At 43.8% G+C, this 13,271-nt stretch overlaps 1 protein-coding gene across 1 annotated transcript in view; it reads left to right on the forward strand.

The window, feature by feature from the left end:
- The window catches only part of LOC119391700 (uncharacterized), a 55,111-nt gene that overhangs the window by 5,996 nt on the left and 35,844 nt on the right, over positions 1-13,271 (forward strand). Inside the window, exon 3 of the mRNA XM_037659359.1 lies at positions 3,470-3,562. Coding sequence (XP_037515287.1) covers positions 3,470-3,562 — 93 coding nt within the window. The remainder of the gene's footprint in view (positions 1-3,469; positions 3,563-13,271) is intronic.

Consider the following 13,271-nt stretch of genomic DNA (forward strand, 5'->3'; position numbering starts at 1 on the left):
TCTGGCAGACTTGATGCCTTCAGGTAGTATGCGAGGGATTATTGGTCAGCTGCCAGCTCGTAAAAAGATCACGTGCTACGTGACGCCAGAAAGGCAGAAAAAGAGTGTTCCACACTCGCCGCCACGGCTGCGATTGGCGCTGACTAACACTCCAAGGTTTAAATGCACATATATACCCCATAATGTGGCCGGGAGGATGACCGCCGCCGTAGCTCAGTGGTAGAGCATCGGACGCGTTATTCGAAGGTCGCAGGTTCGGTCCCTGCCGGCGGCAGGTTATCTTTTCGTCCACTTTACTTTCTTCACATTTATATTCTAAATACTACACATAACACCCCCCTTATACTTTCCTTGGCGTTATTGTCTGTTAGTTCTCATTAATATTGTGTCTAACAAAGAAAACGAGCCCTTAAGAATCATCATCTTTCCTTTATTAGTGACTGGTGCGATACGTGGAAAATGAAAATAAACCACAGTAGGACTATGTATATAACGATAACCAATAAAATTAAAAATATACACTCCTTCGAATACGAGATGGATGGCAAGGCTCTAAGCCGTGTAAACCATTTTAAGTACCTCGGACTTACCATATCGAATGATCTAAACTGGAAAACGCACATAGACAACATATGATCCTCGGCTGAAAAAAAGCTCTCGCACTTGAGGCGAAAGTTAAAACTTGCTCAAGAACAAAGTATATTAACTGCGTACTTAACGTTTGTTCCGTCCTACATTAGAGTACGCGAGCGTCGTCTGGGACCCCTTTAAAAACAACCTGATAGAAAGAATTGAAAAAATCCAAAGAGCCGCAAGATTCATCTTATCAAAATACCGATCAACTGATTCCGTAACTGAGATGATTAACAAATTAAAGTTGCCTTTACTTACGCAACGCCGGAGGATAGCTAGATTGAAAATTCTGTATCTGATTCATCGTAACTGGTTTAACTTCAATGCCCAAAAATATATAAAACAGCGAGTGTCCTGAACAGTCAGAAGCAGCCACCCAAGAACATATTCTACCAAATCCAGCACAAATAGATGTACATAAATATTCGTTTTTCCCCCGAACAATAGAGGAGTAGAACTCACTGCCACATGAAATACTGACAGTAGACAATGTAAGCAAGTTTGAAACCGGGATCACTAAACTTTTCACTGCGACTGTAGACACATAGCTTTTACCTTGCGGATTCAGTTGACCTAAAGAAAACTCGTTTTTTGTTGTATAAGAACTGATCCATCCAGCGACCACGGCAGATTTGATGGTACCAGGATTTAATAGTTTCTACAGCTCTTCTTGCTTGCATTGTACCTATTCTATCATTGTATTACGTGTACTACTGCATTGTGCCTTTTGCGTGTACTGTACCTTGAGTCTGTCCTCGAGCGCGACTACATTTTCTTTTCTTGCCTTTTTTTATCATATCTTGTAACGCAACCACCCTGTAACGGCTTTCGGCCCACAGTATTGATAAATAAATAAAATAATAAATAAAAAAAAAATGATTGCTGCATTCTTCGAAACATGCTTTGATAAGCAGAAAATCGCTTTCAGTTAAGCACCGCGCATTGCAAATTAAACTGGTTCAAATTTCATTTCAACAACTGTTTCCTTGAGCTCCTGATAACAAGCTGCAATATAGTTATTTCAGTTAAGCGAACTTTCACTTTAACGAACTTTCTCCTGGGCTCCCTTGAAGTTTGATGCAGTGATGTTAAACTATATATATATGTATCGCAACCTCGCAATGTAAACAGAGGGAAAAAATAAATAATGAATAAAGCATAATACAATAAAAAATATGTGATATATATATATATATGTCGCATATTGCTTTTTCTTTTATAATTTTTTTATTTATGTTTCTTATGTGAGGTTGCGCACACGCATCACATGATTGTATGTGTTTAAACTCGGTGGGACGAAAATAAACAGTTGTTAGTAACGCAAGCATTTTGAGTGTTCTCCTTTTTGATCTCGCCAATCTTTAGAGCTTATTCTTCTAGTGTTCATATATATATATATATATATATATATATATATATATTAATCATCATCAGCCTGTCTACGCTCACTGCAGGGCAAAGGCCTCTCCCATGCTCCGCCAATCAACCCTGTCCTGTGCTTTCTGCTGCCACGTTATACCTACGAACTTCTTGATCTCATCTACCCACCTATTTTTCTGTCTCCGCCTCACGCGTTTGGCATCTCTTGGAATCCAGTCAGTTACCCTTATACCCTTATATATATATATATATATATATATATATATATATATATATATATATATATATATATATATATATATATATATATATTACTATACTAACTTTTTACCATACGTCATATTTCGTGTACCGAATAAGCAAATATATATGTGGTGGTTATTTGCTTATTCGGTACACGAAATATTCCGTATGTTAAGGAGTCGCAGTTTCGCTGCAGGGGAGCAAGCAATGAATGCGATAGCAAGAAATTGGAATGTGACACGAAGAAAAACAAGCAGCTTGATACTTGCAGCGCGACGCTAAAGCACAAAGAAGTACGCCCGAAAAGCACGCACAGGCATGCACAGGACAAGTGTGGACTAACAAGTGACACAGTTTTTATGTCTTCGTGCTTGAGCAACGCGCTGCAAGTGTCGACAATGGAGAATAGAGTAGAGTAGAGTCGACCCTCTAAACTGTGGCACACACCCACGCTGGGGGACTGCCCAAGAACCGGGTAGTTCTAAAAGAAAATTCTTAAATAATTGGTATCAGACGCTCTTAGATATTTCTTATTCTTTTAAACTGCGGCGCGTGGAGTGACCCCACTGCGTTTCCTGTACACGGCGGCGTCTGACGCAAGGTGTGCCCGTAGTTTTTTTTTTTCGTTCCACATCACGAGTGGGTACCGAAAGGTGTCACTTTGTCGCTCGCGTCTCAAGGGCAGTTTTCATATTGAAGGAAAATGTAGGATCGTTGCGTGATAGACAAGACGCTCAAGCTCCTCCGAGTTCTGCGTACCACCAGCGGTAAATGGTGTATATAAATAGCTCGCCGTTATTTCGCCGGCGCATGCATGACGAGTGGTTGAGTTGTCTAACGCAGCGCGCTGGGGAGATAGGGGTCGGTCTTTCGAATACACGGTCGGGCTTCGGAATTTTTTTCTTTGTGCCTTTTTTTTATATATACACATACGTATACATATTCGAGACATGGGGCCGACGGCAAAAACGCGCTGAGAGTGTCCATATAATTGCTATCGCAATAAAACAATTGGAAGAGAGCGAGGAGTGCCCAGCTAAATGTTAACGACAACCTATCCCTCGTTTATATTGTTTTCTTATACAGCAATCAATCTTGTCCTTTTTACGACCTTCACTATGTCAAAAGTCTCTCAAAACCCTCCACAATTTAGTTCAGCTACAGCGGCATTCTTCCTATATACTTCATCGTTTTGCTTCATCGTGCTTTGCAGGTGCTTGTTGTACCCGGAGACATGGCGGTGGAAAAGGACTGCGCCAATGTTGTGCAGAAGACAATGAATCACTTTGGAAAAATCGACATCCTAGTGAGTCACTGCTCCATAAACGGTTCATAAATCTCACCACAAACTGTGCGTTGTCTTCATATCTAGACCCAAAAATAAGTACGCAAATTGCAATCACTAAGGCAAAAGTAAGCATCAGCCCTTACGAAAGTTTATAAATAATTTCTTCATCAACATATGAAATTCATAAGCAAAATAAGCGATTCATTCAGGGTATCAAATAGTAACTGTGTTAATCTCTTACACGTTTTCAAAATGTATTTGTTGAACTATACCTATGTTCTCTTTTCATAATGTTACAGCGATCTCTGTATATGTTTGTAATATATGCCCGACGCGTTCTTTTTTTTTAGCGGTTATGCTTTTGTTCCACCTCTACGTAATATTTCTACGGCGGTTTAGGTACTTTGTAAATAAATGAATAATAAATAAATAAGTAATCAAAGTATTCTATGCATCATTGTGGTTCAGGTGCTGGAATTGAGTGTTTCTCAACATCAGTTATTTTATTAAGATGCCAAAACATGTCACCTCCAATGTAATGATGAACACAGCCACAGTGGACCCGATAAAGAAATTCAAATATTCCACTTCAAACTGCATACCATTTGACCTCTCCCTCCTTAATTTGTCGTGCTATACGAGCATAGTTTTTTATAGTCTAGTAAAATGAACCACTAGCACAACAACGTGTTCTTTTGAATGACCATTGCTAGATCATTACGACGGAAAGAAGACTGCCAGATCATTACGACAGAAATTAGGCTTCCATTTCCCAGTTGTAAATTTAATGCTGAGATATTTTCTTTTTGCGTAATACTGTGATCCTTCCTCTGCTCAACTGTGTTGTTATCACAGAACGAAAAAACAAAGCAAGACGAATACATTTTGTGGCACGTTATTCTCATAAGATTGCACAAAGTACTTTGAAAATTTGTTTCAGGTAAATACACCTCGTTATCTCACCGGCTGCACTTTAAAACTTTCAGAACGTTTCGCAATGTAGCAAGGCAGAGCTTACCTTATGGAGGCGTATTTCGAATAGGCATTTGCATTTGATGCGCAAGCAGTCAGCGTCATCGAGCCATCGATTTAGGCGCTCCTCATAGACGAAGATAATTCCTGCAAACACGCACACAGCCCAATTCGATGTTTGTCCGTCAGCTGTTATCGTAATCCACCATTATTATGTAACATTTTATAACCTAATGGTGGATATTGTAGTGGACATGGCGGAGACGAGGTGAGTGGTGTTGCGTGCCTCACTGATTAAAGCCGTCCCCCTAACCGGCTGGGCAAATGCGAAACCGAAAGCAGTCGTTCACAGTAACTGCAGCACACGGTAACAGTCTTCTCTGGGCCGGAGGAACGCGTGCCGTGTACACCTATTGATGTGATTACCTGTTCATTTCAGTCCCATTTAAGGGTAGTCAATTGGAGGCAGAGGTAAGGGTTCCTCACTTGCTCGGAAGGGGAGAAAATATCACCCACCATGCCTTCACCATGTCCGCTATGGTGTCCACCGTGACGGTAAAAGACATTCCATCATTACGGTGGATTAGGGTGAAGGACGATGGACATATTTTAAATAGGGAAAGGAAGAGAAGAAGAAAGCACGAAAGCTGTTTATATTGTTTTATTTTTTTGAGAAGGTTAAGTTGCCGGACCTTATAATTGTTTGTGCAGCTTCCTTAGTGTGTGTCGGTGTTTGCACGCTTTTTGTTTTTCATGGTGAATCCTTATCAACTAGCTACCTATATGTAGTTTCAGCTAGTTCGATGAGTAAAATCTCGATGTCTGCCGCATGCAATTTTTTTAAACCTGACATGGCCTCACGAGGGCGGTAATAGGGGCTGGTTGGTTGTTCATTATTGTGAAAGCAGAGCTTACACAACGGACGAACCGAAAGAGACATACAAGCGCTCACTACCAACTGCTTTAGATTTCCCAGGAATACCTGGGAAATATAAAGTTAATACTATTGTTCACTGAAAACAATAACTATAGCACTGGCATCACAAGGAACACAGATTTACAGCAAGCGCAGAAATCCACTTTCTTTGTCATGAAGGAACATCGAAGGGATGTTTACACAATGATCACTATGTTTGTGTATCGTGTCAGTTTTAATTATCTCACGTGTAACCGGCTTCTGGAGACGGAAAATGACAAAGAAAACATGGTAACGCACCCACAGTGATGAGCTAAATTGCGTTGCTTTTATTTTTCTACAGCGCACTTGTGCTCAGGCACCTTGTCCGTCTGACCTGTGTATTGAGGCACCTGTCCGTCTGACCTGTGTAGAGTTTACCGCAAGATAACGACACAACATTTACAGTTACTGTTGCAACATACTTGCAGTTCGGTTCAGCGATTCTGCAAAAGTTAGAAGAGATGAATGTTTGGTTATGGAAGCCGGCATGACAGACAAGTTTCGCTGTGTAAGTACCCCTTCAATTTTAGGGGCGAAGCACATTAGGGTCTGGGCTTGTCGGCGTGTCATGTCGTCGTCACGGTTCATCATAAAAGGGTATGCGCCACAAAAATTGGGTAAATCCCACTACTCACCACCGGTTCATACTATCCATATTATGAGTTAAACGTTCGTGGTTAGTGTCTAAGACATTACGTTTGGTTTAGCAGCGGTGTAGAATCCCCCAAGAAATTTACCAAGGTGCTCAAGTTTCTTATCTAAAACCAGTGACGCAAACGTGGATCTCTGCGGTAAGGTCATCTATTTCAAGCACCACTTCTTCAAACGTATCTGCAAAGTGATTTTGCTTTAGTCGCCAACGGTCCACTAAAAATGAAGAGGGCCACAGTTAGCCCAACAATAGTCGACGACCTTATTGGAACTCAAACCGGGCATGCAGGGAAGAAGAAGAACATGGACAAGAAGTACCTCAGGGTAAGCTGCATTCCGATGCAGTGTTCCGAAGACGTTAGCGAAGCTAGTGACCACCCTTCCCTACACGCCCTGTTTTAGGCTTCGCAAAGAAATCTCTCTCAAAGCAATGTGGCGAACTACCTCGGTCAGGCCTCCTTCTTCTGTCTCTTCTTTTTTCTCGCATTGCCATTAGCACCGATTTTGCTGTGGGAAACGCCGGTGCACACTGCATCCTTCGCCGCTCCCCATGTTTCACGCTAGTGGAGCTGAAACACCCTTCCCTACATCCTTCGCCCCTCCCCAGCTTTTCTTCTTCTTGCAAAAAAATGCGCAATTTCTGCGCACGCTGGAATTTTGTGCTCCATGTTATGTCACTGCTACAAAGTCTGTGTTTCAGGGGCAAATTCACCAGTTGGAAATAAGCGCTGTGCGTCCCTTTGTGTTCGTTGTGTATGCGCTGTTTTTACGATCCTCATATGCCGACAATCACCTCATGTTTGTTGTGGCCATGAAAAACGGATGAACCAAAACAAACTTAAATGAAGCAGACTTGAGATTCATGGGCAGAAGCGACAAGAAGTAGCGTGCAACCAAAGATGAACAGACGCATGTGTGCATAGCCAGTAGTCTCTAGTGTGGGGAGCGTAGAGTGGCGGTTATAAAGTAGAGATAATAATATTGCTTGCTGCAGCCGGAGAGTTTCTCTTTTACAGGTGAACAATGCTGCAATTCGCGCTAGAGGATCTCTTGAAAGCGCTTCAATGGAAGATTTTGACAAAGCTTGGAAAACGAACTTCCGCGGTCCCCTCTGCCTGATGAAAAACGCTATTCCCTACTTACGTCAAACCAAAGGTACGCTTCCTGTTGCATTATTCCAGCTATGAATGAATAGATGGCTGGAATAAAGCTTTATCGAGATCCTTTACGTCGCGCTAGTTACCTAGTCCGAAGCGTGCCGCACCCACGCTGGCACCGAAAGGCATGGCCTTGCGGGCGCTTCGCGGGCCCGTTGGACTGCCCATAGCTGTTATTTTAATGCGAGACTGCGTAGAAGGGCATCCCGCAGCTCTTCAGGGTTGTCCTTGTCGCTGCTTAACGCGGAGCAACGCCAGAGCATATGACCAATAGCTATGCATGTAGGAGTGAAGAACCTTGGATAGATTTTACCGGGGGTACGTGTATAAATGCAGTGTTTCCAAGCGCGTTGCAAAAAGTATGTGTGACGCTTCCATGCATTACTCCACCGTAGTGAGCCTCAGTCTGAGAGCGTAAATTAAAGAACAATTAAATAAATTATGTATATGGTGCAACACTGGCGCAGTTCTTTAACATTGCCAATGGCACAATAGAAAAAAGCGAACAGCAATTATTAACCAAAAGTAAGTAGCGGACAGTGCGGCTAACCGCTGGGTAGATGTATTCGCTCTCGACTACAAGCTCTGTAGCCTTACACCCCATATACCATGCCGTCCGTCAAGAACACCGGTTTGGGTATGCCGTCCAACCTGTTTTCCAGGGTCTCGGCATAGTGGCCGAAGGCTACGCATCCCGTCATGCGACAAACTGCGATGCCGCGACTTCTCTCGCGCCCCCTACGCTGTAAACCACTTTACACCCGTATAGGTGTAACTTGGTGTCTATAACTCACACCCCTACACCCCAAAAAATAGGTGTACCAAGCAGGATTACACCTATACAATGGGTGTAATTTCAAACTTTCACCCAATGGGTGTGGCTGGGTGTAAAGCATATTACACCCAAATGAAAAAAAGGGTGTAGGGTGTAAAAGCACATTACACCCAAACGAGAAAAAGGGCGTTGGGGTGTTTATGCACAATTACACCCAAACACTAGGCAAAAATTTCCATAATTCGAGTGGTTCCCCCCTCCCAGTTGGCTCCCATTGAAACGCTAGAAAGCTTACCCTTTAGCTAGTCCTTTCAAGGGCGCATGACCTATTGTAGTGGCTCCTGCTACAGAGGGAAAATCCTGGCAGCAGCACTGATTTTATGGTGCATATGAAGCACGGCATATATGGCCCTTACATATACAGTGCAATCGTGACTGAATACAAAGTCATTACTTAAAATGTGTTGACACATATTGCAAGATGTTCACACAATTATCCAATAGTACAAAATAAAGTCAAGCTTTAATAAACACAGAGCTCGTACATCCGAGACAAATTCTATGGTATTCAATGACCTTTCTCGAGTGTGCAGAACGGCATCGCGTATGCCGCCAAACAAGGAGCACAAATGACATGCAGCACGAATGACCAAGGCGTTTGTGTCAAAATATGAAGCAAAGGCATTATTTCCACTTCATAAAGAGGAATTCAATTTAACATGCTTCATTGTAACACCGCCTTATAGTGCAGTATGGGTCTTAGAACAAACTACACCCGTGCGAGTGGGGTGTAATAGATGAAACCGCCCTCGAAAAGGTAGCAGTTACAGGGAGAAGCACAAATGAACCTTCTTCCCTGTCAGCCCCCTTGGGGCACTACAGACACCTGGTTCCTTTGGGCGCACCCCAGAATGAATTTTCCCGCTGTAGTTGCCCTTCCCAAGAAGGGAAATATTGGTGCTACTTCTTATACCTGCACTTATTCAGTTGATAAAATAAGGTGCCATCATCTTAAATGAGCTGCATAACATCAGTGTATGTGTTTGGAATCAACTGGAACACACAAGGTACGGTCTGATCGTTCTCCTGTTAAGGAGATAGTTCAGAAATGTACAATCCCTTGACGAGAAAGTGGATTGATAAAGTTTCAAAATTCCAGCAGTGCCCACACCACTGTGCCTGTTGTCGACTTTCTTAGTAGGGTAAACACTGCCATCACACAGCTGTAGCTGATACACGAGCAGCGTATCAATGCTCCGTGACAACTCACGCAACATTATAAGGACTCAGAATGTCGTTTTCCACAGCAGGCCTCCATATTATCTCTTTTCTGGGAAAGTACATGAGTGAAGTAGAAAACTGTGCACATTGCTGGAATTATGAAATATTTCCCACTTTCTCAAATGCAATGGATTGTGGCTCCAACACAAAAAAGTGAACAATCGGGCCATGACGCGCACGTTGCAGCGCATGCTGAATGCGGTAATATGCAGGAAATGCATGCGAATAGGGACGTTATGACCACGACAGCACTGCAGAAGCATTACCTACATAACAACAGTAGAATCAAATTCTACACGGGCATGTTCAGAGAAATTTAAAGATTATCCCTTTCCAAGCAAAGACAACAGAATCATTGGTAATTGAATAAAACGAGTATTTATTTCTTTTAAAAAATATTGACAAAACTTGAAGCTTGTAGTATAGCTCAAAAATAAATTTTAAAACAATACTCGATGCACTGATTTCACTGACAGGTACTGGCAGTTTTGTTAAGCTAAAGTTTCAATAGCAAAAGATATCAATTATTAAACCTACTGCAAAAAAAAGCCACAAAGTCCTTTGAATATAAGAACTAAGCCAATAACTACAAAGTGGAATGACCCGAGAACATGTTGAAATCGGCAGAGACAAAATGGCTTGTATTAAAATGTCACAAAAAATGAGCAAGAAATTGAAATGAAATACTAGTACCGCCATAGTATTCGTTTCGGTATAATGTAAAACAAATAACTACTCGTTACCATATGAAAATTAACTTTATGGCTTAAGCTCTAATTAATCACAGGTGGCGACATACTTTAAGCAGAAGCTAAGGCCTATTTTGTAGGCTTTCTTGAAAATGTTCAGGAGCTTTGCTACTTGTGTCTTCGGAGTCATTACCCACTGGCCAAGAAGGAGCCATTCAACAGCGACGAGAACGTTGAACGCCTTGTGATGGCAGCCGATATTTAACAGCCAATGTGCTGCCGTGAGTGCAGCTACTCATTCTTCGGCATTGGACTCACTGAAGAGCAGTTCTTTCTCCACATGGAGGAAAAGCTTGCTTGCATAGGGAAGATCGGGGCCATCGTACACAATGCAACGTGTTATTGGAACGCTCTCTCCCTGCATGATAAAAAATTAAAAAATCATTGTCTGGAAAGCACTACGCAGACTTCAATTATTTGTTTCAATAAATAACAGTTTCTGTGCCGTGTACTATCGTGAGTAATATAAGCTCGAACATGCGAGCACGTGGAAAATAGCCTCAAAACTGAGATAGGGTGATACGTGGATGACGCTGCCGAAACTGGAGGGGAGAGAGGGGGGGCGCTGTTCCGCTGACTGTTGGTACTCCCGCCTCGCTAGCGCTGCTGCGAGGTGTAGGCTGATTGCGTCTACATGACCGCTAGCAATGATAACAAAATAAATAAATGAGGCGCAGCAAAATCCTCAGCCGACACCACCGAGATACCGATGCGCAAGCATGGCCTGCGCATCGTGGCAGGCTACGCCACAGCCGATATCTAAGCAGCTACCTAGTCTGATGTGGCTGTTCGCATTGATGGGAATTCATATCACCGCTAGCGGCCACTGACACTCCCTAAGATGCTGTTTTCGCATCAACAATATCGAAGCGGGAGGGTCAACAGCTAGTGGAAGCGCGGCGCCCTTTCCACTTTGTTTCCGACAGCCGCTGCTGCGAATCAAGCGACGTAAGGTTCAAGGCTGTTCGCCACGCGCTCGCGTGTTCGAGCTCATATTGCTCACGATAGTACCATCCAATATGAAGCTCATAACATGCCCCATATGTAACTGGAGAGAATTAACAGCTTTTCTACGTGCAATTAGCTTGTTTGGGAAATAGAAAGTACTATTTGACAAGTATCATCCGCATTTTTAAAGAAAAAGGAGCATTCTTTAGTGGCATGAAGGATTCCTGCACATCGATAAAAAGCATATAAAACAAAACTATGCACAAGGACTTCTCTTCAAGGCTGCAAGTTGCAGCCTTGAAGATGATTGGAGAATTTAAAATATCTGTTAAATCGTTAGGCTTGTCTTTTACCAAATAATATCATTGGAGATGGTCGTACAAACTGCGTTTTTTAATGTTTGTACACGTAAAAGTATTTACCGAAGTTACAACGCCAAAACGAGACGAGGCGCATGTAACTCTAATAACCACAACAAAATAATGAAAGCTAGACATAATGGAAACAAACAGAATAATAAATGGTGCTCGGGCACTCAGGCGTACGCACGAAGGGGGGGGGCGGTGCGCCCCCCCCCCAGGTCAATTCAGACATAGGGGGGGGGGCGCAAAGTCTGCCCCCATACTTTGACTTTTTAATAAGGCGGGGGGAGGGGGGCGGCGATTAACCTTCCTACTCCCCTACCCCCTGATGGGGAACCCTGCGCACGTCTAAGCTCGAACGCTCGAACTAGCGCTTGCACAGTTCAGGTAGGTAAGGCGATTCGGCCACACATAGACATGAAAATTCATTCGAACACAAGTCAAGTTTAACGAACGGCTCCCCATGCACGGGTGCCGGCATTATCAGGCAACCTATGTTACGGATGAATTAAAACATCGGTACGAATTTAACGAAACGGAATATATTAGCACATAGTCGAGCTTCGCGAGGCGTACCTAAAACGAAGCAACATGCTGCGTTAAAACGACCCACACGCATCAACCCGAGCATCACGGTAGTTTTAGCGCACAAAACGAACAAGGACGGAAAAGAACGACGCGGACACCACGTTGTTGCTTTCTGTCCTGGTTTTTTTTTTCTTGTTTTGTTTTTTCTTGTGCGAAAAAAAAATGCACTTGGATTACCAACAGGCCGAAGCATACGCGCCTTAGACACGCTTGACGCTTAGAGGTAACAGGCGCCGTCACAACCCAGTTATTCTTAAATCAAAATAGTGGTTCATCGAGAGCGGGGCCCCCTTCCAACACCACCGCCGACAGGAGGGCACCGCCACAACTGCGTTCAAATCCCCCTCCGAATCACAGCCGCGCATGCGCACACTGCTTTCAACACCAAACAAAGCAAAGCTTGCCCGCGCCTAATGTCACACAACTTTGCCTTCATCCCGATGAAACAATACACTCACATATGCTCGCTACGTTAACAAATGCTCACCGATCGTCAACCAGTTAAGAAAAGCTTAGTTAACGGCATTAGGTCGCGCTCTCGGAGTTAACAAAGCGCTGGCCGTAGCAACGTGTTAGTGGTACATACCGTTTCAGTTCGAGTGCTCCACGATATGAAGCTGCAGGTCTCCCTTTGAGTATAGTGCATCTTCGTAATAAGCAGCACTTGCAGAAGGTAAAGGACGAGCACACAGCGCGGGCACACTTCAAACAACCGAAACACCGACTGCAAAACTTGACCGATCGGGAGGCGACGCACAACACACGCAGAAAACGGTCGTGTCCGGCGGCGTGTCTGAGCAGTCTGAGCGCGTTGCATAAGTCACGTGGTGATACTGTTCCGCGCGCTGCGCACGCGCGGCGGCGGCGGCTGCGCCGGCCGAGGAGGTGGCGCCCCGGCCGTTGTTGGGTCGCGTGGGCGCAGCTTTCTTTCTGCGGCAGTGTTATGTTTTGTAATGCTTTACACAGTGTATTCGGATCGCACTAAGCATTGCGACGACACAGTAAGGGCTGCATGACTACAAGCAGGGCTTAAGGTCTCGCTTCACTGGAGGGGGGCCCTCACAAAGCGGCAATATATATGTAAATTGTAGAGAAGCCTTGGGACATGGTAATGGGTTACCCTCTCCAGCGCCTTCTAGTGGGTCGTCCTCTTTGGTTGCTTGAAGAACGCCGCTCGCGCAGGGAGTTCGTGCCTTGCCGTGACTGTCGCCATTACTCATTGTCGTTGAGTGCGGTCTATTAAACACCTTAACAATTTGGTGGAGAGGGCTCTGCTCTCATTCAAT

The sequence above is a fragment of the Rhipicephalus sanguineus genome, chromosome 4 (genome assembly GCF_013339695.2).
Source record: "Rhipicephalus sanguineus isolate Rsan-2018 chromosome 4, BIME_Rsan_1.4, whole genome shotgun sequence".
Classification (NCBI taxonomy): domain Eukaryota; kingdom Metazoa; phylum Arthropoda; class Arachnida; order Ixodida; family Ixodidae; genus Rhipicephalus; species Rhipicephalus sanguineus.